Source organism: Nycticebus coucang, chromosome 12 (assembly GCF_027406575.1).
Source record: "Nycticebus coucang isolate mNycCou1 chromosome 12, mNycCou1.pri, whole genome shotgun sequence".
Lineage (NCBI taxonomy): Eukaryota > Metazoa > Chordata > Mammalia > Primates > Lorisidae > Nycticebus > Nycticebus coucang.
The window spans coordinates 89,472,951-89,500,902 of NC_069791.1; the positions used below are offsets into that span (position 1 = coordinate 89,472,951).

Consider the following 27,952-nt stretch of genomic DNA (forward strand, 5'->3'; position numbering starts at 1 on the left):
TGAGTCACAGGCGCGGCCCCGAGAAATAACTTTCCCAAGGTCACACAGCTACTTTGACCTCAGGCTGTGTGATTCCCAAGCCCATGGATGTACCCACTGAGTTTCCCATTGCTGCTGTAACAAATTATCATGGATTTAGTGGCTTAAAACAACACAAATTTATAGTGTTACTATTCTGGAGGTCAGAAATCCTAAAATCAAGGTGTCAGACACCTTGTATTCCTTTTTGGAGGCCCTAACGGAGCATCTGTTTCTTTACCTTTTCCAGCTTCTAGGGACTGCTGAAATTTCTTGGCTAGTGTCTGTATTTCTCAGACTGACTTGTTCCTTAATTGTATCTCCTCTAAATCCTCCCTCTTTCTTACAAGGACCCTTCTGATTACACTGGAATCCACCTGGATGGTCCAGGAAACTCTCCTCATCTGAAGATCCTTAATACATCATGTGCACAAATTCTCTTTTGCCACATAAGGTAACATATTTACAAATTCTGAGGATTTGGATGTGGATGTCTTTGGGTGGGGTGGGGGGTCTTTATTCAGCCTACCACGCTTACTTACCTGACTGTCTTTACAACCCTGGATTTTTGTTAGCTATACTCCTTAAACATTCAAGGAAACGAATTACCTTGTGAATGCAAAATTAGGAAAATGCGGACTGAAAAGATGTGAAACTCCTTAGGAAGAAGGGAGGAGAACAGAACTTGGGATAGCAAAGGAGAGTTGAATTATCTCTACAGTGTTCATTTTATTTTTTATTTTAAAAGATTTGAAGCAAATATGCAAAATATTAATAATTAATTCCGAATGGAAGGAAATAGAAGTTTGCTATGCTGCACACTGTATTTACTGAATTTTTTCTAAAAAGCACTGAAATAGTCTGCAAAGAATAAGGGGAAGGGTGGGGATGAGGGCTGGGTTTGGGGCGCTTGCACAGTTGCTTAGCTGCGGTGTTTCATCCTGTGTAAGCTGGAGATTGAGGGAGCTCACGCGTGCAAAAGATCTGTCACAATGTTCAATGATTTTCCTCTGGACCTGTGATTCCTGTATCTCAAGGGGAAGGAGGGCCAGACCATGAGGCTACCCATCGTTGCAGAGGCGGCTTTACGTGGGAGTAGAAGAGTCCTCAGAACCGGGACTCAGATGGGTACAGGGCAACTGGGGTACCTCGCGGGACCCCAGACCACCCGGAGGAAGCGGCAGGGAGGCAGCGCCCTCAGGTGGCTATAGACAGCATCACGCCCATGGGGAAAAAAACCCCGCAAAAATCCAAACACACAAGTGAAGAGTGAATGTTAACGTTGTACAATTAACTCCTTTTTAATGGTGCTTTTCTATTGTATTTATTGCTGTCGATCACTAGAGAACTTTGGCTCCGAAGCTCTTAAGGGCTTGATGTACAGTGACAGGCGTGGAAACAGCTGGTGCCATATTGAGCACACGCAAATCTATGGGGGCGGGCTCTCAAAGGGCGAGCCGCCACGTCATCAACCTAATATAGCTGAGAGGAAACGCTTCCGAGCGGGAGGTAGCGTGGCCGAGTGGTCTAAGGCGCTGGATTTAGGCTCCAGTCATTTCGATGGCGTGGGTTCGAATCCCACCGCTGCCATACCGAGGTGGTCTCGTTTTCCAAGTCTTTCAACATTTTTATGTCATTGTTTCCCACTCCCTGTTCCCGTTTTCTTCTTTCTTGACATTTAATGGAAGGAGGAAGAGAGGAGAAATTGAAGAAACTTTGCATCTTAGGCTCTCTCACTGTGTAGTTCAGTACTCAAACCTCTCACCCACCAATCCAACCCTCTCAAAGCAAAACAAAACAAAAAAATCCGCTCCCTAGTTCCAGGGGAAAGCGTCTGGTTTACCTGCAAAAGTTCCCCACAGGCTGCCTGAGACTTTAACGCTTCCAGGCCTGAGGCAACGAGATGGGCCTCTTTATAGCCTAAGGAAAAGGTTAGGTGGGAGTGATTGTAATCATGACCTGAGTTAGGAAGGGTCTCTTTCGCCCGGCTTCGGAGGGCTTTGGCTGACCTCATAACCTCTGTTGGTAGAAGAGGTCTAAGAGGTATCAGGTAATGCTGTGGAGGGGCTGGGGCAGCAGAGGTCAGCATTCACTTGGGAGTAACAGACTGAGACACCTCTGAGGATCTCTGCTTCCTTGATTCACCTGCTACTTGGTCTTCAGGCTTGGCTTAGGGGAATCCTTACTTCTCCATTTAACAACTATTTACTAAGGGCCTATTATGTGCCAGGTACCCAGTCTGTCCTGAGTCTACAGTAGTGCACAAGTTAGACGTTTTCAAACCCGTATAATTTATAGACATTGTAATTTAACTAATTACACTTGTGCAGCATGCCAACCTGATCCAGGAGAAGTGAAATTTAGCTGGTTCCTGAAATTAAGAGACTGGCGAGTGAAGTTGCAGAGAGGATTTCCAAGAAGAAAGAAATCCAAGAAGGGACTGAAAACCTGGTGAGTCCCAGATGCTGTGAAGGCAATTAGGGGTGGCTGGACAGAGAGTGAAAGTAGACATTGGTAAGAAGAGATGGGGCTGAAGAGATAGGCAAAGAGGGCCCTGAATAGCAGGGAAAGGCTTTGAACTTGATCCTGAGGGTAGTGGGAAACTACTGAAGGGCTTTAAGCTGGTGAGTGTCACGTTCCAATATGGGATTTAGAAAGTTCCCTCTGGCAGCAAGGACAGGAAGTCCTGTTTAAAGTCTACTACAGTTGTCTAAGAGAAAGGACAGTGGTGTGTATAGTGGTGGTCTGTGGAGGACAGAAAGGGACTGACAGAACTCACTAATGAGGATACAGTGAAGAAGAGGACAGTGTCAACAGTGACGCCCTGGGTTTGGGTCATTATGTGGCTTGAAGTTTACCTCCTCTCCCTGGGAGGGAGCACAGGATGGAGGACCCAAGCAGTTTTGTGGGGAAGACAAGGAGTTCAGTTTGATCCTCACTGAGCTAGAGATGCTTGTCGGACATGGGCTTGAGTAGAAGTTTGACCATAGAGGTGTGCAGGTGAAGAGAACACTCTGAGCAAATACGTGGATTTGGAAGGCAATGGAGACTTAGGCCACAGAAAAGGATAGGGATAAATTCACTCAGAGAGAGCCCAGACAGGGAGAAAAGAGGCCAACACAGACTCCTGAGGTACATCATTCTAAAGGGAGGGCAGTGGAAGAGGAGCCAGTGAGGGAGACAGGGAAGGACTGGCCAGAGACAAATATGCAAAGCAGGTGTGGTTTCACCAAGATCAAGAAAGGTGTTTCCACAAAAAGGAAGGAGCCAACCAAGTTGAATGGTGCTAAGAGGCTTGGAAAGATGAAGACTGACAAATATCCATTGTGTTTATGCTTTATAGACAGGTCAGTGAAGACTTGATTCAAGCCATTTTGGAATGGGTTGAAGAGAAAAAATGGAAACATAATTATGGACAAACCATCATAAATTCTGATTTTGAGGAGAGAGAAGCAATGGGAGCAGTGGTGGGAGCAAAAATGGGGAGTCAAGGGATGATGTTTCTAAGATGAGAGAGGACTGAGGATGTTTTAGATGCCAGACATTGGGTCTACAATTGGGAACAGCTTCAATACACACAATGGAAAGTTTATGAGTTTGTTCTGATGGTCCTTCCTAATCGACTATGTCATCTTGGGTTGTCCATTGTGATAGCTGTTTTCTGCATTCATGATGCTTCTCCATAGTATCTCCAAGTAAGCTCGGACTTTTTTCTACTTGCCTTCTCAGAGCCTCATGGAGGCTGATTTTCTGGACAGCTTCTAAAATCCTTCTGAATACTGTGATTCAGTTTGCCTGTTGGGTGGAAGGACTACCTCCTTTCCCCCTGGGTACAGACACTTGAAAGGAAGAAAGCTTTCCCAACATAGTGACTCTGTGGACACTGTGTCCAGGGTTCAGAGCCTCAGGTAAGAGATGACTTGGAGAAATCCAGAGAACAAAAATTTGACTCTTGGCTTTGGGGTTTCAAAAACTTTGGTTTGGCAGTAGACAAAAAATCTAGAAGATAATGTGAATGGTGTGAATCTGATTTTCCTGCTCTAACCTAAGACCAGATTTCTCAGGATTGTTAGAGAAAGGAAAGGCAGAGAGGATGCAGGTGAGTTTAAATACAAATATGTTACTGTGAAGAAAGGGAACCCGCTTAGTGCCAGTAGCACAGTGGTTATGGCTCCGGCCACGTACACTGAGAGTGGCAGGTTCAAACCTGCCCTGGGCCAGCTAAACAACAATGACAACTCCAACAAAAAAAATAGCCGCCTGTTGTGGCAGGCGCCTGTAGTCCTAGCTACTTGGGAGGCTGAGACAAGATAATTGCTTAAGCCCAAGAGTTGGAGGTTGCTGTGAGCTGTGATGCCAGGCACTCTAGGGCCACATAGTGAGATTCTGTCTCAAAAAAAAAAAAAAGAAGAAGAAGAAGAAAGAAAGGGAACCTAAGGACTGCCAGCCACAAAAGGCCCAAGGTGTGTGGATCTGAAAGTAGATCCCAGAACTCAACCCCCAAACCTGGCATGGCCAGGGTGTGGAGAGTAAAACTGTTTGTCATGTTGAGGCCAGGGGACCTTGGGCAGTGCCTCCAAATTCCTCCAGCTTCAGAGCAGTAACTCCCACCTTCCTCTGCTCTTTGAAGTTAGACAAATTCCTAGTCTCTTCATCTATAAAATGGGAATAATAAACCCTATTGACAGGATGGCCTAAGAATTAAATAAGATCATAGAGATAAAAGCCCTTTTGGATTTCCAAGCATTGGACAGACATAAAGGGTTATTATTCTTCAAAAAATTCTATACACACAGAGTGGTGCCTGTGGCTCAAGGAGTAGGGCGCCAGTCCCATATGCCAGAGGTGGCAGGTTCAAACCCAGCCCCGGCCAAAAAAAAAAAAAAATTTTATACACACGTATCAGTGAGGAACTTAACACTTTTTAGCTCCTTCACAAACGTCCTTTCTGTCCAGCAGATTGGGACACACCTGTGATGGTCATGCTGGTTCTGATTAGCGCATTCATTCCCCTCCACCACAGGCTTGCGATGGTTTTCTTCTCTGCCAGGATACACAGTTTGCTCAGCCAGTTCCATGTGTGTATATTATAATATATACATGGATGTGTTTACACACTGATATCTTGGTATTAACAGCTGCTACCAAGGTGATAAGGACGGCCAGTTTGCCTGGAGAACTGGCCTGGATTAAACTTTAAAGATTATGGTGATCACTACTACCCTTCATTAGTAGAAACAATACTAAATCATAAAATACAACCAACTTAGCTTTATTTTTCCCGATTATACTATATTGGTATTTCCTCAAGACATCCAATTCTTTAAAAAGGTTTTTTCTTTTATGATGCTCTCTCTGGTACTGAAGCCTGTGTTTACTATGCTGTCATCCCCAGAGTCGTAGGCCAAAACCCCAAAGGCCAAATTGGGCTGAGCAGAAGCCTGGGTCTCGGATATCCCTCCAAGCCCTGTCTATCAACACACAGGGATATCTGTATGAATGAGCGAACCCAGGAACTTGTGGGTCAGGGCGAATCAAATACAATGTTATTAGAATGGTTCTAATCTAAGATTCCGACACGATCTCAGGACAAGCCCAGAGAAGCTCGGACAGTGAGGAGGCTACACTTTCCCTAGAAGCGGCAGCAGAAAGCGCAAACTACAAACGCGAATCCAGCCAGCGCCAGTCCACTGACACTCGGCAGCCCAGCCCCAGGCAGAACCCACCGAGGAGGCGGGGCCAGGGAGGAGTGGAGCCAGAGAGGGAGCGGGCGGAGACAGGAACGACTTACAAGCGAGAAGGGTAGGATCCGACCAGAGGGGTCAGGCCAATTCCGAAATAAGAAACCAAGGGGTGGACCCAAGGACAAAGGTGGGGCTAGAAGAAAGTGGAGCAGAGCAGGGGGCGAATCTGGGCCGTGGCGGGATTGGGCAGGTCTGGAAGGCAGAGCGGGCTCTGAGGATAAGGCTTTGTCACTAACCGAGCCAAGCCAGAAGGAACCCGGGAAGGGCCAGGACGCAGAGGCGGAGATAGGTCTAAGTTGGTCTTCGGCCCCGCTCTCCACGCCGGGGAAGGCGTGACCAGACTCAGAGGCGGGACCCGGGGGCGGGGTGAGGGTGAAGCGGGCCCTCCCCACGGTCAGAGGCGGTCAACGGTGGCCTGCAGAGGTTGCAGAACCAGGAAGTACAGGGCCAGGGCGAGCAGGCCAAGGAGCAGCAGCCCAAACAGCAGCCGCAGGAGCGCCCGCGTCGTAGAGCCGCGGGGCCGCCGGGCGGTGGACTGCACGTACCGCTCCACGGCCTCGGCGAAGCTGAACTTGGCCGGCGCGTAGCCCAGCTGAGCGCGGGCCTTCGCGATCTGGAAGGTGTGAGTCACTGCCACGTTGAGCACCTGCGGGGAGAGGCGGGGCTAGCGGGAGGGGCGCTCCTGCATGTGGGTGTTCCCCAAAGGGGAAAGAAGGCAGAGGGTGGCGCCTGTTGCTCAGTGGGTAGGGCGTTGGCCCCATATACCGAGGGTGGTGGGTTTGAACCCGACCCCGGCCAAACTGCAACAAAAAAGTAGCCGGACGTTGTGGTGGGCGCCTGTGGTCCCAGCTACCCGGGAGGCTGAGGCAAGAGAATGGCCTAAGCCCAGGAGTTAGAGGTTGCTGTGAGCTGTGTGACGCCACGGCACTCTACCGATGGCGATAAAATGAGAATCTGTCTCTACATTAAAAAACAAAAACAAAAGGTAAGTACTCCCTCCATCGCACAGCGAAGTGAAACTCCTTGATGCCCTTATCAGGGAGGATTTCCCTTCTGTCTTCCGTGTCCATTTTCATGGAGCGTGTGTCCTCCAGGATGCCTCCCCCTTTCAGTTGAACTCGCACTCAATTGACACCTCCGTCTCCAGGAAACAAAGGTCCCACCTCTGCACTTCTCTTTCCGGCCTGCTAGGAGGCCGGTGGTAAATTCTTGGTTATCCACTGGAGAAGACCAACACCCACCAGAAAAATGTCTCCAGGAAACTGGCTTGGCTTTCTGCCCTCAGCCCCAGACCAACTGTGGTCAGGCGGCCTCAGGCACAGCCTTAACACTCGGTAATTAAGCTTCCCTAAGAGAGGAATTCATTTTTGCCGAGCTGATTACTCCCCAGGGTCTGGGCTGGGTTTGCCATATGCAGAGTTGCCAGATGGCCTGGGGTCCACCGGTAATAATGACAGCTATCAATTGCACACACTCTGCATTTGGTCCAGGGTTAAATCCTTTCTATACCTTACTTACTCTTCTGAGGTGGTACTAGGACAATCCCCTCCTTGCATATTTGGATGAAGGTCAGAGTTGAGTGGCTTGCCCAGGATCACACAGGGGAGCCAGAGTCTAGCTTAAATTTCTTCCCTGTTATGCTGGAGCCTGTACCCTCCTTTCTTCTCTTGTTCCTCAGGCAGACCCTGGGGATGAGTAAACCAGTGGCTTGATTCTGCCAAGGCACTGAAACAGTCCTTGAGGACCAACCCCTGGTCATGGATGCTTGCGGGAGTAAGGAGAGAAGCTAGTTTGTCTTGTTTGCCTCAGCCAGTAAATGCAGGGCTTTGAGGAGGGTACCTGTAGGTTTACTCCAGCCGAGATAAGTTAGGGCCCAAGATAAGATAAACAGGGTCCCTGGGCACAGGGTTCTCAGATCTCAGGCTGTCACCTCCTTTGGGAAGCCTCCCTGACTTCAGAGTTGACGTAAGTGCCCCTTCTGTGTGCTCCAAAGTTCCTTGAAATTTCCCTAGTATAGCTCTTATTACAATGTTTTGAGTTGCCTGGTGAAAGAGATGTCTTCCCATTTGGACTGTTACATCTCAGGACTTAGTCTTTTTGTCTCTGCTGCTCTGCACAGTAGCTGGTACACAGTAGGTGCTCAAAAAAGGTTAAATGAATGACAGGCTATATAATAATAGAGTCAAAACTAGAGGGCTGGCTGATGTGTCAGACTGACCAGCAGAGGATGCCTGAGCCATAGCGGAGAAACTTCCGCAGCTAAAGGTTCTTTGCTCCTGAGCTGAACAAGGAAACCCAGAATTTAGACAAGACTGAGGGGAGCCAAGTCCCTGACCACAGCTTAGCAGCACCTGGGCAGCTATTTCATAGGGATGTGATTCCTGATGCATTTTACAAGCTAGTGGTTAAGCTAGAAATCATTTAGGTCTAGGTTTGAATCCCAGCTCTACCACTTAAGTGAGTGATCACAGGCAGGTTATTTCACTATCTAATTTCCTCCTCTGAAAAGGGAGATGATAATAGAATCTACAACTGAGAGTAGTAATGAAGGTTAACGGACATAAAGCACAGTACCTGACATATCAATAGATAGTCACTATTGTCATTATTCTCTCTTCTCTAATAGTCTTGGTGGCTCAAAGGAGAAACCATAGGTAACTGCTTCCTGGGGGCCCATTCTACAATTCTACAACCCTCCCTCTCCCTGCCATTCCCTGGGTTAGAGAGGACTGGACTTGGAGTCTGAAGCCCATTCCAATATGGTGTGACCTTGGGCAAATCACTAACTTCTCTAATCCTCAGTTTCTCATCATGAAATGGAGATCATAATCTTTCATCCCATCCTAACTCAGCAGGGTGTCAGAGAACATCAAATGGGTCAGTGCACTGGAACAATTTTGAAATAAAAACAAATGCCACCTGTTGTCTTACTATTTACAATCTGCAATTCAAAAGTCTTCTCTTTTAACTAAGCAAATACGTGCATCATTATTATTATGAGAATAGTGTTCTGTATACAGTAGGCACTTAACATGTACTTATTCAGTAAGCATGACCTAAGCTTAGGACCAGCAGGCTCTGTGTGTATGTGTGTTGAGAGTTAGTGGTATTGATGGCATTCAAAAACGTGAATGTCATGAACTCGCCTTTGACAGCCTCCAGTCTGGCTGGAAAGATAAGCTGCTTATGAATGAAATAACAGGGATGAGAGATGGGCTCAGCACTGTCACATTTCAGACCAAGAGGGCACAGCCTCAGCAAAAGCCCAGAGATTAGGGTGATTATAATGGAAGTTGCACCAGCTTTGGGCCCACATGGAAAGTTCTGAGACCTCAGACAAGCACCTAATCATGGTGTCAAAGGGGTAAGGAGTAGTGGGAGTGGGTGGGGGAGGGGTAAAGAAGGGGCAGCATGGTAGAGTGTGGGGTTTCTTGTGGCAATGGCCCACTTACCTCACTCCGGGTGAGCAGCGGAGGGACACTGCAGATGGGTCTCAGGGCCAGATGCAGATGCTCCATCACTGCGGCTGCGAGAAGGAGGGGCTGTGACCAGGGGCTTCACTTCAGCAAAATGCAGGGAAGCAGGGAAACCCTCGGGGACAAATCAATTGGGGCATTTATTTGCTCTTCTAGGGGTCACTTTGCAAAAGCCAATGGATTAAATCAGCACCTCAGGCTGGAGTGCGTTGCTTAGCTGTGAATAAGTAACTTGTTATTAATAGTAAAGGACAAGTTTTTAAATAAGTCTGAGCAGATTCAAAGTTATTATAAAAATTTCTTTCACTTCTATTCCAGTGTTCTCTGTTGAGTAAGAGAAGAGGTTGGAGCAACAGTTCTCTACCTGGGCTGCACACTGGACCACTTTAGAAAATATTGATGGGGTGGCGCCTGTGGCTCAGTCAGTAAGGCGCCAGCCCCATATACCGAGGGTGGTGGGTTCAAACCCAGCCCCGGCCAAACTGCAACCAAAAAATAGCCGGGCGTTGTGGCGGGCGCCTGTAGTCCCAGCTGCTTGGGAGGCTGAGGCAGGAGAATCGCTTAAGCCCAGGAGTTGGAGGTTGCTGTGAGCTGTATGAGGCCACAGCACTCTACCGAGGGCCATAAAGTGAGACTCTGTCTCTACAAAAAAAAAAAAAAGAAAATATTGATGCTTCCCTCCCATACACTCCCCGCATTTCTCGGGGATCCTGATGGAGGCATTTCTCCATTTGAAAAGTTCCCAATTAGGGCGGCGCCTGTGGCTCAGTCAGTAAGGCGTCGGCCCCATATACCGAGGGTGGCGGGTTCGAACCCGGCCCCAGCCAAATTGCAACCAAAAAATAGCCGGGCGTTGTGGCGGGCGCCTGTAGTCCCAGCTACTCGGGAGGCTGAGGCAAGAGAATCGCTTAAGTCCAGGAGTTGGAGGTTGCTGTGAGCTGTGTGAGGCCACGGCTCTCTACCGAGGGCCATAAAGTGAGACTCTTGTCTCTACAAAAAAAAAAAAAAAAAAAAGTTCCCAATTAATTCTAGTGTGCAGCCTGGGCTGAGAAGCTCTGAGTTGCAGTGAGCACACTGAGAACAGAGAAGCATATACAACCTTTCACAAGTGCCATCATCCAGGACTGGGAGCACATGTTTGCAAGCCCCTGCTTTTGATGGCAAGCATCTCAATGCATTTAAAATGTAGAAGATCTAGCGAAAGAGTTCCAGAAACACAACAATTTGTCATTGAGGTGCACCTGTTGCTACAGAATGGTCATGTCATGCCTGATGCCTGCTCTGCACTCCAGTGGGAGGAGGCCAGCAGCAGAGTACTGAGGGTGGGAGAAGAGGTCAGAGACTGGCCTTCAGGGCCTAGAGGAGAATCTAGTGTCAAAATGGAGCCTCCACATATCCAAAAGCAGCCTTAACTTCAGGGTGACCTTAGGGTGACCAGGACTTCTCTTGAGGTATGGTGCCTTCCAGCAAGGCCACGGGGAGTTGGCCATTCCTCAGTCACCCCTTTAAAAGGGGTCCAATCATACTGCCTTGCAAGTGGGATAGGGTTGGGACAGGGAGGAGGGAATGACGTGGCTAAGGCATGAGATTTAAGGAGACACTTTCTCCTGGGACCTTGCAAATTCAGGATCAGGCTGGGACACCTGCACGGCCTCTTGAAATTTTGTGCCCTTTGTGCCTCATAGACCTCATCCTAGTCCCTATCCTGGGTGACACTTGGCACAGGGAGTGCTTTAATACACATGCTCCTTTCCTTACCTGCCAGGTAAACACAGGAAGTAGGCACCTGGATCCAGGGCTGGCTGTACCCCAGCTTCTCAAACTGCAAGGAAACATGCCCTGAGATGACAACAGGTCATTCAAGGGCTGCTGTAAAAAGCCATAGGCTCCTTCTAGCCCAGGACCAACAGAGATACCTCCTGCCTCAAGGGGGCAGACCTACGGCTAGGCCCAGGCCTGTGCTGGTCTTGAAATGAAATCCATACCTTAGCCCAGACAACTCAAGTAGGAATTGAACTTGGGCTCATTCACATTATTAAGTTATACTTAACATCTGCCTATACCTAGCGACACTCCAAGGCACTTATGTAGAATCTGATTTTTCAAGAATTAACTTTTGTGCTATTCAAGAACAATGCAACAGGCAGTGCCCGTAGCTCAGTGGGTAGGGCGCTGGCCACATACACCCAGGCTGGTGGGTTTGAATCAAGCCCAGGGATTCAAACAATGACAACTGCAACAAAAAATATAGCCAGGCATGTGGCAAGCACCTATAGTCCCGGCTACTTGGGAGGCTGAGGCAAGAGAATCACTTAAGTCCAAGAGTTGGAGGTTGCTGGGAGTTGTGACACCATAACACTCTACCAAGGGCGACATAGTAAGACTGTCTCCAAAAAAAAAAAAAAAAAAAAAACACAACACCTCAGCATGTGAGTGGAGGGTGGTAGCAGATGCATGCAGAGATGGGCCAGCACAGGATAAACCGAGCTCTTCACTTATATAAAAACTCTCCAGGTCAAAAAGACAGACAGTTATAAGGGGAAGCAGGATGTGGAGAAATGTTTTGAAACCCCCTGACACTGGTGATAACAAGTGAAATAATGCAGCCACTTTAGAAAACTTTAGAAACTGGCAGTTTCTCAAAAGGTTAAACCCAGAGTTACTATATAGCCCTGCAATTCCACTCCTATTACATATCTAGAGAAAGGAAAACACATGTTCACAGACAGGTACATGAGTGTTCATGGCAGCCCTATTCATAATAGCCACAAAATGGGAAAACCCAGATTTCTATCAACTGATGAATGGATAAAACAAAATGTGGTATATCCATAGAATAGAATACGGCATTGCTTGGGCAATAAAAAGGAATAGAGTACTGATATGATACATGCTACAGCGTGGATGAACTTTGAAAACTAAGTGAAAGAAACTGAACAAAATGCCTTGTATTGTCTGATTCCACTGATAGGAAATGTCCAGAAGAGGCAAAGCTGAGAAAGAAGTAGATTAGTGTTGCTGGGGATGAGGAGGGTGTTGGGGTAAAGGGCAGGAATTAGTAAAAGCTGCAGGTTTTTGTTTGTTTTGTTTTTTTTTGAGGATGCAATGTTCTAAAATCAATTATGGTGACAGCTGTGCAACTCTGTGACTATACTGACAACCCACTGAATTGTATGCTTTAAGCAAGTGAACTGTAACGTATGTGAATTATGTTTCAATAAGGCTGTTATTTAAACAAAACCAAACCTCTGTGGTTGCAAGAGCTGAGAGGTAAAGGCAACACCTTGCCGGGTGCAGTGGCTCATGCCTGTAATCCTAGCACTCCAGGAGGCCGAGGTGGGTGGATTACCTGAGCTCACGGGTTTGAGACCAGCCTGAGCAAGAGCAAGACCCCGTCTCTAAAAATAGCTGGGTGTTGTGATGGACATCTGTAGTCCCAGCAATCTGGGAGGCTGAGGCAAGAGAATCGGTTAAGCCCAAGAGGTGGAGTTTGCTGTGAGCTGTGATGCCACAGCACTTTACCAAGGGTGACATAGTGAGATTCTGTCTCAAAAATAAAAAAAAAAAAAAGAAAAGACAACACCTGGTGGGCTTGAGTCAGGTTGGGTCTGGGCCACAGTTTAGAGCAGTGTTTTTCAACCATTTTTATCTCATAGCACACTTGAACCTACAATTAAACTTCCATGGCACACTTATATTATGTTGATCAAAGAAAAAAAAAAAGAGTGAAAAAAGAATATACTTACTGTACTTTGAATTTCATTTGAAAGTAAATTAATGATCTTTAAAAATTTTTGTGGCATACCTAAGATCCTCTCATGGCACACTGTAGAAAATCACTGGCCTAGGCTCGTTGCCTGTAGCACAGTGGTTATGGCGCCAGCCACATACACCCAGGCTGGTGGATTCGCCGGCCACATACACCACAGCTCGGGCCAGCTAACCAACAGTGACAACTGCAACAAAAAAATGGCTGGGCATTGTGGCAGGCGCCTGTAGTCCCAGTTACTTGGGAGGGTGAGGCAAGAGAATCGCTTAAGCCCAAGAGTTTGAGGTTGCTGTGAGATGTAACACCACACCACTCTGCCCAGGGCAACATAGTGAGACTCTGTCTCAAAAAAAAAAAAAAAAAAAAAAAAAGAAAAAATCATTGGCCTATAGAGCAGCTCTGAGCTGAGCAATGAGGACATGTGCTCCAGCTGGGGCTTTTAGCTGAGCAGTGAGGACATGTGCTCCAGCTGGGGCTTTCAGGTCTGCCCCTTTCAGGCAGGCCTGGCTCCCAGAAGGTGAAGGTAAAGATGGCTGACTGCTCAGAGAGGAGGGGGTTTTCTGGGAGGGGCTGTAGTGCAGAACTCCCCAGGGCCAAACACCTCCCTGGGTCCACCTTCCTTTCATGAACCTCCTGGGAGCCTGACACATAGTGTGGTGGGTCACAGCAAACAGTCCTCAGGGCTGGACACCAGCACAAGTTGGGAAGAGACTGGAAGGGAGTGGTGGCAAAGTAGGGGGTCATGTGGTTCCCCAATGGGCAGCTCCAGCTCCATCACCTAGTTCCAATGTAGCTGGAGCTGATTTTCATTGTGAAAACTTAATTTTTGGAAGTTGGAAAGGATGACAGGAAGAGAACACCGGGATTCTAGAATTCCCATTCAGGGTGACAGCGGGTGGGTGGGGCACCTACCAGCGGGGCCATCCACTCAAAGAGGTTGACGCTTTCCCCGTCATTGATGTAGTACGCCTGCCCACTCTGAAGGGGACACACAGGAGGGGTCAGTCAGGCACCTGCTCACCGGTCCTGCTCCACCCCTCAGGTGGCTCCAGGCAGTGGATCAAGCCCTGGTCCTCCTGAGCAGCCTGGGGACAGAGCTGGGCCATTCCCTGTGAATCCTGGGGCCACTACACTAACTAGCTGTGTGATCTCAACATATTGCTAACTTCCCGGTACTTCCATTCCTTTATCTGAGAAACAGAGGACAATTAGGGAATCTCCCTTTTGGGCTGTTGTGAAGATAAACGGGACATTTGCTTAGCATTTGGTGACTATTATTCTGGGATCACTAACACCTACCTCACAGAGTCTCTGTGCAGAACTAAAGATGCTCTATAAAGGACCCCTCCCCCAAGCTTCCCTTGGCCACCGGCCCTGCCAGACAGCTTCCACTTGGGGGAAATCTTGAGTGGGCCAGTGATGTTCTTGGGATGGGGATGGACCCACTGACTGCTGCAGCCCTGGGGTAAGAGGTGCATCTCAAGAGACTCACAGCCACATAGCCCTTGGCCACAGTGAGGGCCTCAGCTGCCAGCATGTGTGCCTGCACCAGATTGCTCACGTGAACCCAGTTCATCCGTGTCCTGCGGTCCCCAAATCGGAACATGAACAGCCTCCTCTTGATGTGGCTCTGGTGGAGGGGAAAAGGTGATCAACATAGTCTTGGTCAAGCCTGGAGTGACTTCACGGTCCATCTATTGGCTGATGGCTCCCAGACTTCTAGCTCCAGGCCAGGACCCCCAGCCCCAGACTCATGGGTCCCTGGCTGCCTTCCTGACATCAACACCTGGTGTCTAATAGACAACTCAATTTACCAGGGAGCATCCATTCCTCCCTCCTTCCCAGCTCACTGCTGAGTTCATTCTACTACTCGGGTCAACACCCTGGAGCTGCCTTCAACCTTCGTTTCTCTCACATCCTGCATCCAACCTACCTGCTAATCTAGGTGGCTCAACTATTAAAATATGTCCAGAATTGGGCGGCACCTGTGGCTCAGTGGGTACAGCGCCGGCCCCATATACCGAGAGTGGCAGGTTTGAACCCGGCCCTGGCCAAACTGTAGCAAAAAAATAGCCAGGAGTTCTGGCGGGCCCCTGTAGTCCCAGCTACTTGGGAGGCTGAGGCAAGAGAATCGCTTAAGCCCAGGAGTTGGAGGTTGCTGTGAGCTGTGACGCCACGGCACTCTACCCAGGGTGATAAAGAGACTCTGTCTCTAAAAAAACAAACAAAAATGTCCAGAATCTGTCCACTCCTTACCACCCTGACTGCTACCTTCATCCTGCTCTTAGACCCCACAGTAGCTTCTTAACTGGTCTCCCTCTCTCACTCTCAGCCCTGGGGCCTATTCTCTGCACAGCCAGGAGTATCCTTTAAAAAAATTATTTTTTTCAGACCATTACTGGGCATGAATTTTTTATAGAGATGGAGTCTTGCTATGTTGCCCAGGTTGGCCTCAAATTCCTGGCCTCAAGTGATCCTCCTGCCTCAGCTCCCTAAAATGCTGGGATTATAGGCACTAGCCACTATGTCTGGCCCAGGGGCTTCCTTTTAAATGCTAAGTAAGGTCATGCCTCCTCCTGGCTCAGAGCCTACCAGGGCACCCATCCTGCCACGCTGGCAGCTATAGTCCTGACACCGGCCTACAGACCTCTCCTGACCTGGCCTCAGCTACTCTGCAACATTACCTCCTCCTGACTGCATGCCTCTCCTGAATGTGAGCAGGTTCCCATCTCAGGGCTTTGAGCGAGCTGTTGCCCCTGGAAACACCTGCGTGATGCACTCTATCACTTCTGTCCAGGAGATGCTCAAATGTCACCTCCCCTGACTGTGCAGCAAGCCCAATACCCTCACCCGACTCTACTTTTCCCTCTTCTCCATGGTGTGTGGCACCTTTGAACACACCTTATAACTTAACATGGTTACTATTTATTATCTAGTCCCATGTGAGAAGACAGGCCCCAGAAAGTTAGGAAGTATCTGTTGTGTTCACTGATCTGTCCCTAAACCTAGAACAGTGCCAGGCACATAGTAAGTATTTGTTGAAACAATAAATAAATAAATAAAGGAGAGAGTCACTGGGTTGATGCCACATCCTTTGAGAATCCAGTTAATTAAACAAACAAACAAACAAAAAAGGCAGCTCCAACAAAAGAGTGTTTTGACACTGCAGACCGGAGTTCTACTCCCTAATCACTCTCTATGGCCCCCAGGACCACGCACTCCCAGATCAGCTCTGCTTCCTAAAATGATCACAATCTTTCTCACTTCCAGGTTTGTGACCACACTGCCTCCTCTGTTTGTCCTACCTTCTCTCTACAACCCAGTTTCCTTGATTCCTTCTCTTTCCACACAGCACAGGCTTCTCCACCTCCAGGAAGTCCACCTGGAAGCTCTCCTTCCAGGCCCATCTTCTTTATTTCCCTTCTACACAGCACTTACCTCACCGAGGCTGTGACTGTGGCATCTGTTGCCCTGTTTCTCTGACCAACCATGAGAAATCTGAGGACAGAGCCTAGAGCACTAGACTCCTGGCACTGGTTTCTCTAGCGCAAGGTTTTCTGTATGACTCTTGTGCTGCCAGCATGAGTGAACCATCCAGCCTGCAGGGTCCCCACATGCGAGTGGTGGCAACAGGCTCCCTTCTGTCTCTTTCAGGTCACAGTTCCATGTCTCCTCTACCTGGGCCTGGCTGGCACATACTGAGAGCTCTGTTCCTGGAAGGGGCATCTCCCAGAACTGAGGGCCCCAAGCGCAGGATGTTCTGCTTTGAGACTGACGCAGTGCCTGTGTTCTGGGAGGGTGGGGCGACATACCGCCACACGGGGCAGGTGCCTCTGCTCTTCAGGGCCATAGATCCCTGGGGGCCGGAGCACACATGTCCGAAGAGTGCCTCCTCCTAGGACACAGAGGAGGGCAGTCAGGAGCCTGGGCAAGGGCAAGAGCAGCTCAGCCAGAAGAGGGAGAGACAGGCTGCCCACATCTCCCATTCCTTACCCAGACAGGTTAGAGGAGACCAGCTCTGGGGTCTCTGAATTCAGTTAGTTGTTCCTTTCAGTCAGTCAATCATTCAACGCTATTCAGAGCCCCACTCGCCCCCTGCCCCCACCCTACTGCTAAGAATCTAAGAATGACCAAGAAACGGTCCGTCTTCACAGTACCCACAGGCCAATAGCAGAGGTAAGACCCAAGTACATTACTGTGATCTCCTTCCACTCCCCAAAAGTCCCACTGTGCCCATTATACAGATGCACCCAGATCCACACTCCCTCACACCATAGCTTGGGCTTTCCCTTTACTAATCCTCAGTTAGATAAGGACCAGGAGACGTCTTAATCTAATAGGTAAGAACTATCTATAGATACTTAATAGATAAGGACTGTCAGAGAGGTCCTACTATGTTCCTGACACTCTGGGAAGCTGGGATTGTTTTTTCCCCCTCAAGGCAACCCTGTGAGGGGGGAGCTGTTATTAGCCTGTTTTACAGATGAACAAACAAAGGCTCAGAGAAGGGATATGATTTGCTTCCAGCCACACAGTTTAGCATGGGGGACCTGAGATGAGGTCTGGAAGCCCAAGCCTTTTCCACTAATCATGGGGAAAGACTAACAATAAACCCTGTTTTTCAGCTTTCTTGGTTTTCTCACCTGGAAAATGAATGCCTCAGAAGTGGTGGCAGCTGTTAGTTACACTTTCCCAACAATGAAGGTTGGAAGGAAGAGACTACAGCCATCACACACAGCCTGCGAGTCTGCTCCCCTCTCACTACTCTGTCCCACAGAGCTGCCCAGACCACAACAGAGCCTGGTCCAGGGCTTCCCAATTCTCTTCAAGGGTGGAAGGGGGTGCACATGTCTCCCGTGGATGTCTAAGAGTCCAGACTGAGGGGCTGTCTCTTTTAAGTCTTAAGAATGCTGACAAAATTTCCAGTTTATTCCCATAATTCATTTAAGACTTTTTTCTTTTATTATTTTTAGTTGCCATGTAAAAGTTGTACTTATTTATGGGATATAGAGTGATACATGTATACATGTATATAATGTGTAATGACCAAATCAGGGTAATTAGCGTATCTATCACCTCAAACGTTTGTCATTTTCTTTGCTTTGAGAACATTAAAAACTGGGAGGTTCCCAAGATGCAATCACTCTCAGTTATTGCTGTGGCCTGCTGACCTCTGTCCAGCCACTGGAATCAGGGAAGATGAGGTGCCCTCTCAGCTGGATAACCAGAGTGCCTCCCTCTGCAGAGGACACCTGACTGGGTTAATGCAAAGGGCATCCCTTCATCCTCCCAGCCAACATAATTCAACTCAGTGGCCTTCAAACTTTTCAGCCTAAGATCCACAGTAAGAAATTAACATCATATAAATAACCCAGAACAGGCTCGGCACCTGTAGCTCAGCGGCTAGGGCGTCAGCCACATACACCAGAGCTGCCAGGTTGGAACCTGGCCTGGGCCTGCCAAACAACAATGACAACAACAAAAAAATAACTAGGTGTTGTGGTGGGTGCCTGTAGTCCCAGCTACTTGGGAGGCTGAGGCAAGAGAATCGCTTAACGCAAGTGTTTAAGGTTGTTGTGAGTTGTGATGCCACAGCACTCTACTGAGAGTGACATAGTGAGACTCTGTTTCAAAAGAAAAAAAAAGACTCAGAACATATGTACAATTCTGTAATCAATATAAAGTCTCACATAACCATAACTGTCCCTATTATATGTGATGCAGCAGTGTTTTCTGTTTATTCCAAATAAAAATGTTAGTCAAAATTGCCCTAAAAAGCTGATTTCTTTTCTTTCTTTTTTGAGATGGAGTCTCACTTGGTCACTCTTGGTAGAGTGCTGTGGTGTCTTAGCTCACAGCGACCTTAAACTCTTGGACTAAAGCGATTCTCTTGCCTCAGCTGCCCAAGCAGCTCAGACTACAGGTGCCTGCCACAGAGCCCAGCTATTTTTAGAGACAGGGTCTTGCTCTTGCTCAGGTTGGTCTCCAACCTGTGAGCTCAGACAATCCATTCGCCTCAGCATCCCAAATGCTGGGATCACAAGTGTGAGCCACCGCGCCCACCTCCCTAAGCTGATTTCTTCTCACTAATAAATCTTGATTTGTAATGTGAAAAGCACTGAGCAAACAAGTCTCTCTACAGCCCCTTTCCTACCTCCAGCAACCAACAGAGTCCTTGTAAAAAAGAAAATGACATCATTTCCCTGCCTGGACCAGGGCCCTTCTAGGAAGTGACGGATGCTTCAAATTAGAATCCCTGAATTAGGACAGTCTCTGGGACCAGCTGGGGTAGTAAGGAGTGGCAATCACCAGGGTGATCATGGCTGGACTCCTGGAAAGCAGGTATCTGGTGAAGTTTTCAGCCTGCACCTAATTTTAAACTCTGGGTCACCTGGGCACAGTGAGGGATGGTCAGATTGCAGCTGACATTAGCAGGTGGGGCACTGGGCAGCCACTTCACAGAGGGGTTGGGCCCAGGGTATCCATGACTCTCCCAACTATGGAAAGTGGGGGTGCTCACATAAATAATTCTTGGTCAGAGGATTAGGTGTCTAGCACACAGGCTGCTGGTCCAGCTGGGGAAGGCCCCAGTTAGAGAAGAGAATTCAACTATCCAGGCTCAAACCCTGAGAAAACTCAGCTGGACATTCCCACTGGTATCAGGGGACCAGGCCTGATTAGCCTAAAGTGATGAGAAACTGGGGAAGATTTTAGGGAAAAGATCCCACACTCAAGCACCTGCTCAGCTGGGACTGTAGAGTGGCACAGTGGTTAGACCTTGGGTGCTCTCATAGAGTTCAAATCCTAACACCTAACAGCTCTACCTCTACCATCTAACAGCTGTGTGATCTTGAGCTAAGTCAGTTCATCAGTATTATTTTTCTCCCTGTAAGTCAGGGATTCTAATTTTAAGCATCCTTTGCTTCCCAAATCCACCTGGCTCTCAAGTTTAGATGATTTTGATAGTGAAGGGAAACCAAGTTATCTGATTTTTTTTAGTTTCTGAATTTCAGAAAACAAATAGTATTAATTTGGATAGCAAGGAATTTTTTTTTTTTTTTGTAGAGACAGAGTCTCACTTTATGGCCCTCGGTAGAGTGCCATGGCCTCACACAGCTTACAGCAACCTCCAACTCCTGGGCTTAAGCGATTCTCTTGCCTCAGCCTCCCAAGTAGCTGGGACTACAGGTGCCCACCACAACGCCCGGCTATTTTTTGGTTGCAGTTTGGCCGAGGCTGGGTTTGAACCCACCACCCTCGGTATATGGGGCCGGCGCCCTACGGACTGAGCCACAGGCGCCGCCCTGGATAGCAAGGAATTTATCTAAATAGATTTGGCTCTTAAGTTTGGAAAACAAGAGATGCCTAAGTTTCTTACCTAATAGAGATACTGTGAAGAGTTCATGATAATTTTGCACATAAAATTAGCATGCAAAATAGGGCCTGGCATGTATCATAGTAAGCACTCAATAAATATGGACTGTCCGTATTCTATTATTCCCTATAACCAGAAGAGGCAACATATTGCCTTATTATAAGGCAGCTGGGAGATTTTTCTGGAAAGTTATTGAAGAGCCCTTACACAGCCCTTTCAAACCATTATATCTCATCCATATTCATAACTTTGTACTCTTTTATCTAAAGAGGACCCCTAAATCTGCATTCACTCCTGTGCACCACAGAGACAGCTAGACTTGGGTTAGCCTAGAGAGTTAGCTAGCCTAGAGGGTTAGCCTAGCACAGAGACTGTGGGCGACATGAGGTCAGTCACTGGGTCTTTTTCAGTGTGTATCCCTGGCAGGGCACTGGTACATGACAGGTGCTCAGAACCTGCTGAATGCTGAATGGCCACAGCCCTGGACTGGTCCTCTGGAAGGCAGTAAGGCGGGGTCTGACACACGTCAGCCAAATGCTGGAATCACACAAATACCATGGGGCCAGCAGCAGTTCAGGTGCATTTGGGTGAACAGAACCAAATGATACTTGCCTGGGAGAGGTGTCCCATTGGCCAAGAGGGTCAACTGGTCAGCAATGGCTTTGGTTCGGGAGTAGTGGTCCATGTGCTGCCAGAGGACAAGCAGAACAGAGCCACCAGACAGGAGTCAGTAATACTGCTGGCAACACTCACCTGACCTGGTCCTCAGGGCTGCACTTGCCCTCAGACCACACAGGGACTAGACTCTGGGGATTCCCACTGGGATATGGAAGCCCTGGGCCTGCCCTACTGCCCCTCCTCTCCCTGTGGGTGGGAGGAGGGTATGTCTCCTCGCAGGCTCACAGGAGCACTAGGCTCAGAGAGCAACAAGGACCAGGGCTCCTTGACTCGGGGAGGCTCCTGCCAGCCCCAAATGCCTGCCTGTGACACCAAGGCTGGATGTGCACTGGGTGAATGACTTATGTCACCCTTTACTGCTTATGCATCATCTCATCTCCTGCTATTCACAACCCCAAGGCAATAGTGATATGTCCCAATGAAGAAACAGTAGCTCAGAGACCTCAGTGACGTGCTTAGGGTAACATGGGTAGAAAGTGGCCAGGTGAGAACTCAAGGCAGGCTTGTCTGATTTCAAAACCCCCGTGGGCATGGCTAGCTGAAACAGGAGCAGGCTTGTGCCACCCAGGTTTGAGAGGGTCCCCTTCCTCTTGGGACTCACACAAAGTTGTGAAGTAGACTCTGACTTCATCCATCCCTGCCCTTTGGGCTGTGGGTCCAGGCCCATTGGCCCCACCCACCTCTCCTGGAAGCCAAGTACCTTGTCCAACGGGAAATATGGCACAGAGTCCTCATCGCCCTGCTCTATGGGCTTCCCACTGAATACAACATTGACAGTGCTGGTGTAGATGAGCCTTGGAACCCGCCGGCGAACACAGACTGCAGAGACAGGTGCAAATAGTAACACACACACAAACACACACACACATGCAAAAAGACACACATGGGGCTGAGTGTGAGAAGGGAGTTGGCTGGTGAGGTGCCCACAGGGACCTCTTGGGTGAACCCACAGATCTCTACCCCATCTTCACACATCATGGCCCCTGGACCCTACCCAAATCCAGAGCTGCTTGGGAGAGAAGGGCCTCCTGCCCTTAACTTGGGCTGTAGGACAAATTCCTGCTTACTGAGGCCCTGACCACCGGGCCTGCTCCTTATTCTTTCTTAGTGAGGCTTTAGCCTCTGCTCTACCTCACTAGGGACAGGTCAGAAGAAGGTCTCACTCGAGAAGGACATAGAAAAAAGACACTCTAGAACCAGAGAGAAAAATGGGGTGCAGAACAAGACAGGACATACCCAGAGAGCCCAGGCATAGGCCTTCTATTTTGCTGCTTTGGTAACTTTTCTTCTTCCCAGCCCCTAAACCCTGAGTGCCCACTCTGCACCCTGTGTTCCCAGACACATTGAGGCCTTACTGTCACACCCTATGCAGGGCCCTCTGCAGGAGTAGTCAGGAGGGTCCCACCTCTGTCCCCCAACCCTGTCCCCAGGAGCTGGGCCTGCAGCAGGAGAGGGGAGAGAAGGAGGAAGCACACAACAGTTCACACGTGGCTCTAAGCGCCTACCATTGATCACTAGTTTGGTGCCTCCGACATTTATAGACTCAATTTGCTCTTTTTGTAGCTAAAAGACAAGACGGAAGTGGTAAAGTCGTGCTTCATCGCTGAGGCTGGAGGGCTGGGCTTAGAATTAGGCAGGGCCAGGGTAGCAGAGTGTCCAGCTCAGAGGCAGGGGTCCTGAGAGGCCACAGGCAGTGAGTGTGCCCAGCTGTGCCATCATCTCCCTGGGTGGTCAGTGAAGGCTCTGTCCCCTATCTGGCCCTCAGTTCCCTCATCTGTCACTGAGGGCTGAGCCTCTGGGTGGTCACAGGATTAAATAAGATCCTTGGAAGGACCTGGTACAGTGCTTGGCACAGAAGAGGAACTCAGACCAGCTGGATTATTTTTCTGTGCTCAAAGCCTCAGTTTCCCTGTCCATGATATGAGATGGACATGGTGATGCTGGCTGTGCCCTAGTGAGGGGGCTGTGAAAACCCAAAATGACTGGGCCATGGAGAGGCCTCTGTGAACTAGGAACAGGGTGACAGCTTCCTGATCTCTGATCTCGTTTAATCCTTATAACACCAAGAGGTGAGTTCTCTTCTTATTTTTAAGCTATATTTAATTTTCTTGCAGTGTTTTTTGTTTAATAGATAATATAATCACAGGATTAAAAATAATTCAAACAGTAAAAAGGGTAGACAGTGAAAAGGAAATTTCCTTCCCACTTTTTTTTTTATTGTTGGGGATTCATTGAGGGTACAATAAGCCAGGTTACACTGATTGCATTTGTTAGGTAAAGTCCCTCTTGCAATCATGTCTTGCCCCCAGAAGGTGTGGCACACACCAAGGCCCCACCCTCCTTCCCACTTCTGATTCAAAGTCTTCCTTTTCCTTCCCCAGAGGCAACTACTGTTAACAGTTCTGTGTGTTTCTAGAGATAATCTAGAGATAATATCAGGACATATACAGGTGTGGGTATAGAAACAAACATCTACCCTAACTTTTTGTTTTACACAAACACAAGGATATGAATATTGATTTGCACCTTGGAAATGGTTCTATTATCAGCACATGGTGAGTCACCTCACTGTTTTGAATGGCTACAGAGAATTTCATTTCATTGTGTGGGTACAACACAATACATTTAAACAGTCCCCAAATGATGGGCATTTAGGTTACTTTTGGTGTTTTGTTATTAAAAACAATGCTGCAAATACACAAATAAGTGCCCTTTCTGAGTCAAAGTGTATGTTTTGATAGCTACTATCACATTGCTTTCTGAAGAGGTTGTGATACAAGTAGTAGGAATGTTCTCGCATTCTAGATGAGGAAAGAGAGGCTCAGAGAAGTTAAGTTAACTTGCCCTAGGTCACACGGCTAGAAAGTGGCAGAACTTGTATTTGGTCTCATGGATGCAGGATAGAGGCTGGGAGGAGCCCAAATCCTTCCAGGTGGAGGTGAAGAGTGATACAGAGGTGGGGGGCATGGTGGGCATAGCCAGCACATGAACCCCACTCTGCCCAACTCTGAGCATTGTATGTGAGGGGCTCACCTTCTCAGCACCAGACATTCCATAGGAGGCCACGTGGAAGACACAGTCCACCCCTTCAAAGGCACGGTACAGGGCTGTTTCATCTCGGACATCAGCCTGAAACAGAGAAGAAAAAGATGGGGGCACGGTGTCAAGTCCAAGGCCAACAGAGTTAACAACTCTGCACCTTCCCTGGTCCCTGATTTGCTCCCCCAGCCCAGGCCAGGCCTCTGCAGGAAAGGCTGGTGGGGCAGGATGTATTAGACGATTCTGCAGGGCAACAGCAGCACCACCAGCTGACCTATCATGCACTCTAGGTCACAGGGGCTGTGTGGAGTGTTTTATGTGCACCACCCTGCCAACTCCCTGTGAGACCTTGTGAAGCAGATATTATTACTGTCTGTGGATGAGGTTAGTGAGGCTAAGAGATGTGAACCACAGCTACCCAGTTGGGAAATATTGCAGCTAGAGTTAGAGCTCATGGTCTGGCCCCAGAGCCTGTGCTCTTATACTGCATATCATTACTTTCAAGTCAGACACTGTCCCTAACAACTACCACCGGTTCCCGGCCAGGGCACCTGGATGAACTCAGTCCCTGTGGGCAGTGCCCACTGGGGTCTGCGGAGGTCGAGCAGAATGACGGGTGTGCCACGCCTGGCCAGGCTGGAACCCAGGCTGAAGCCCAGGTAGCCTCCTCCTCCAGTCACCAGAACCTTCTGCTGAGGGGCCTCTGCAGGTCCAGCTTGAGTCTTCTGCTGTAGTGCTGGTGTTGGGGCTGTCATTGACTCACTGCCTTTGAGACCAGTTCCAGATCCCCGTCTAAGCCATGGCACTGACTCTGCCCCAGGTAGTGACCCAGGTCCTGGCCCAGGACCCAGACCTGGTCCAGGACCCGGAACAGTGCCAGGTCCTGTCCCAGGCTCCGGAACAGCACCAGATCCTTCCCCTCGTCCTGGAACATTAGGCCCTGGTCCAGGCCCTAAAACAGCACGAGGTCCCAGCCTGGGCTCCAGAACAGCACTAGGCCCTGATCTATGTCCTGGAACATCACCAGGTCCTGACCCAGGCCCCAGCGAAACAATACCAGGCCCTGATCCACGTCCTGGAATAGCATGAGGCCCTAGTCCAGACCCTGGAATAGCACCAGGCCCTGGTCCAGGCCCAGACCCCAACCCTACACCAGACCCTGGGCCTGAGACGCTTCCACAGGCCTGGCAGACAGGACAGCTCTTCTCGCCCTGGCCTGCAGCTTTGCAGGCCTCTGGGGAGGAGCCTGTGGGGTTGGGCTTCATCCTCTAGGAAGCCATGTGGACCCAGAAACCCTCTTCACCTGTAGGGAAAAACAGAATAAAGAATGTTTATTAGAGTTTTCTCAAGTCATGTAGATTATCAGACCCCTAGGACTGAGAGGAACTCCAGGTGGAAATTAGGGATCCTTTGAATTCCCAGTGAACCTGTACCTTTCAGAATCTCAAGAACCTCCAGGGTGGCTTTGCCTCTTGTACAGAGTTAGAGACAAGGCAGCCAAGCCTTGGATTTTATAGCTGGGGTAAACTGAGGCCCAAAGTCACACTGCATGAGTAAGACTTTTCTACCTTAAAACCCCAGTTCTCATGTAGTACCAGAGGAAGACAGAGCACATTATACCAAAGGGAATCTCACCAGACTGGGAGGTGACTGCTTTCTGACTGAGAAGATGGGGAAGTCCCAGAAGAGGGAGAGAAGATGAGGAGGAGGAGGGTGGGGGTGGGAGAAAAACCCACATAGGATCCACACAGGTGTCCCTGCCCTGTCACCTGGTTCTCCCAGGTCCCTCAGTAGTGCAGGTGGCTGACACCACAGGGTGTGTTCAAGCTCCCTACAAGCTTCAGGGTCAGGTCTATGGGCCTAGAGTGACAGCACTGAAGATCTTGTCATCCTCACTGTAGACTTAAAGTGAGCCAGGCTGTCACTGTCACCACCACCCCCCGGACCTCCCACTCTACATAAGGATGCATGTGGCTGGAACAGTGGCCGGTTATTGTCATCGTCATAACAGCAAGTGTGTTCTAGGGGCCTGCTATGCACCAGGCCCTACCAATGCAGAGCGATGTGTCTCAGCCCTGTATGGCACATACTGGCTGCATGTCAGAACAGGTGTTTGTTGAGTGACTGATAAACTGATAAGTCCCATGGCTGTTGCTGGCTGTGATCATAGGGCAGGGATTCTGACAGCAATTGGGGCTGAATTTAAATTTTAAATTTTTCCTGACCAAAGTCTGGGTGAGGGATACAGTCATGTCCTACATAAGCACTAACATTTACGGGTTTAGTGGAGGGTCAAATCAGAGTCATCATAGAGGATAGACCTAATTCCTCCAGGGGAGGAAGAGAATGCCACCCAGAGTGGAGCTCTCTTCTAGCCAGACCCAGAGAACTCTCTCTGGGAAAAGGTCTGTGGGACCAGCACTGTCTTTCTTTCCCAAGGGGATGACTTTTGTGGCTAGGGCTGGGAGCTGGCCTCAGGGTACCCCTTCCTGGGGTATGCCCTTGCGCAAGATCCTTAAAACCTCACTGCACCTCAGTGTGCGCAGCTCTGAGAAGGACCCAGATAACCCTGGCTGCTCCTCCACCTGTACAATGCCCAAGAGTTTTGCAAACCTAGTTCTCATGCTCCATGAGGGTTTTGTTCACCTACGACAGTGCCAGGCACAAAGCAGGCCATCAGTAAATGGCTGCTGGATGCAAAAAACCTCTCGGGCCTGTTCGGGATCCGGCAGTGCCACTACTCCAATGGCCGGCGGGCCCCAGAAACGCCGCATTTCATTCTGCGGGCCGGCTAGGGAAGCAGAGGCCACGCCTCCCATCAGCGGGAGGTGCAAGCACAGGCTCACACAACTTTGGGGACCTTAGAAGGAGTCACTGGAAATGGCTTCGGCCCAAATCCAGGTCGACGCGGGATCCAGTCGCGGACGACTCCCAGGTGCGTCGGAGGAGAGAGTGCGACTCCCGCGCGGTGGACAGCTGGCGGGTAGGTCTCCACCCACTATAATCCCCTCGCTCTTCCTCTCCCGCCCACACTCGCGTCCCCAGCCCGCGCCCGGGCTGCACTCACCTGGCCTGGGCTCCCGCGGGGATGCGAGCTCCCGGAGCTGTGTGGGTCTCCTAGTCTAGCCGCGCTCCGCAGGGCCACCGCCTCCTGGGGGTGGGACGGGGAGGGGCGGGGTTTGAGCGAGCATGGGCGGGGCTTATCGGGGTGAGGCCGGGGGCTGCCGCCGCCCGAATCTAGCTGCGCACTTTTTCCTCAGCCCGGGTCTACTCCGGGCGCTGGAGCTCCCGCAGGCTCTCTCACCCGACAGTAGGGAGGAATGGGGCGTAAAGCGCCGAGCTTCTGGTGAAGAAAGGACGCAAAAGCCCTGCGTGCTGGGCTCTTTCTTGCCCGTACACCATCCTAAAACCACAGTAGTGATGCTTTCCCTACCCACCCCATTCTTTCTCCTGCACGTTCCTTTTTGCTCAACCTGCCTTGCTTTCTCCTTCTGCTCTTTGGTTTATCCATCATCCCGCTTAATCTTCCATTTGTCCATTCGTCTGTCCTCCCACTCATTGTTTACTAATCTTTGTCCATTCATCCATCTGCCCATCGTTCCATCCTCTCCATCTGTCATTCAAACGTCACCCATTTATTAGTCCGTCTGTTCATCAAGCCACGATTCCACCCTTTCATCTCTCCACATCCATCCTTCTGCCTATCTATCCAATCTTCCATTCATCCAGTTCATTCCATATGTCTTTCTTTCAACCATCTACTTACCCTTCCTTTCTTGCCTTCCTCCTCCACCCATCTCTATGTTGATCCATTCACCAACCCCATCATTCCACATTTAATGGGCACTTCTTC

The 27,952-nt window shown here is 49.3% G+C and overlaps 1 protein-coding gene and 1 non-coding gene across 3 annotated transcripts; one reads left to right on the forward strand and one right to left on the reverse strand.

Moving 5' to 3' along the window:
* The first annotated feature begins 1,526 nt into the window (after positions 1-1,526).
* TRNAL-UAG (transfer RNA leucine (anticodon UAG)) lies at positions 1,527-1,608 on the forward strand. Its single transcript has one exon. It is a non-coding gene; the product is annotated as a tRNA-Leu (tRNA).
* A 4,390-nt stretch (positions 1,609-5,998) lies between these two features.
* On the reverse strand, positions 5,999-27,915 carry SDR42E2 (short chain dehydrogenase/reductase family 42E, member 2). 2 transcript variants are annotated; one of them, XM_053556897.1, is made up of 13 exons: positions 27,866-27,915; positions 27,167-27,250; positions 24,651-25,402; positions 24,094-24,189; positions 22,566-22,623; positions 21,761-21,879; positions 20,995-21,070; positions 16,820-16,902; positions 14,500-14,637; positions 13,920-13,985; positions 10,997-11,060; positions 9,215-9,288; positions 6,098-6,408 (listed from the first exon to the last, which is right to left on the reverse strand). In XM_053556897.1, exons 3-13 carry the CDS (start codon positions 25,362-25,364, stop codon positions 6,157-6,159), a joined length of 1,740 nt encoding a protein of 579 aa, XP_053412872.1. In that variant the 5' UTR covers positions 25,365-25,402; positions 27,167-27,250; positions 27,866-27,915; the 3' UTR covers positions 6,098-6,156. The 2 variants fall into 2 exon arrangements, with proteins under 2 accessions (XP_053412869.1, XP_053412872.1); XM_053556894.1 differs by lacking the exons at positions 21,761-21,879; positions 22,566-22,623 and having other exon boundaries at positions 5,999-6,408.
* Between the last annotated feature and the right edge of the window lie 37 nt (positions 27,916-27,952).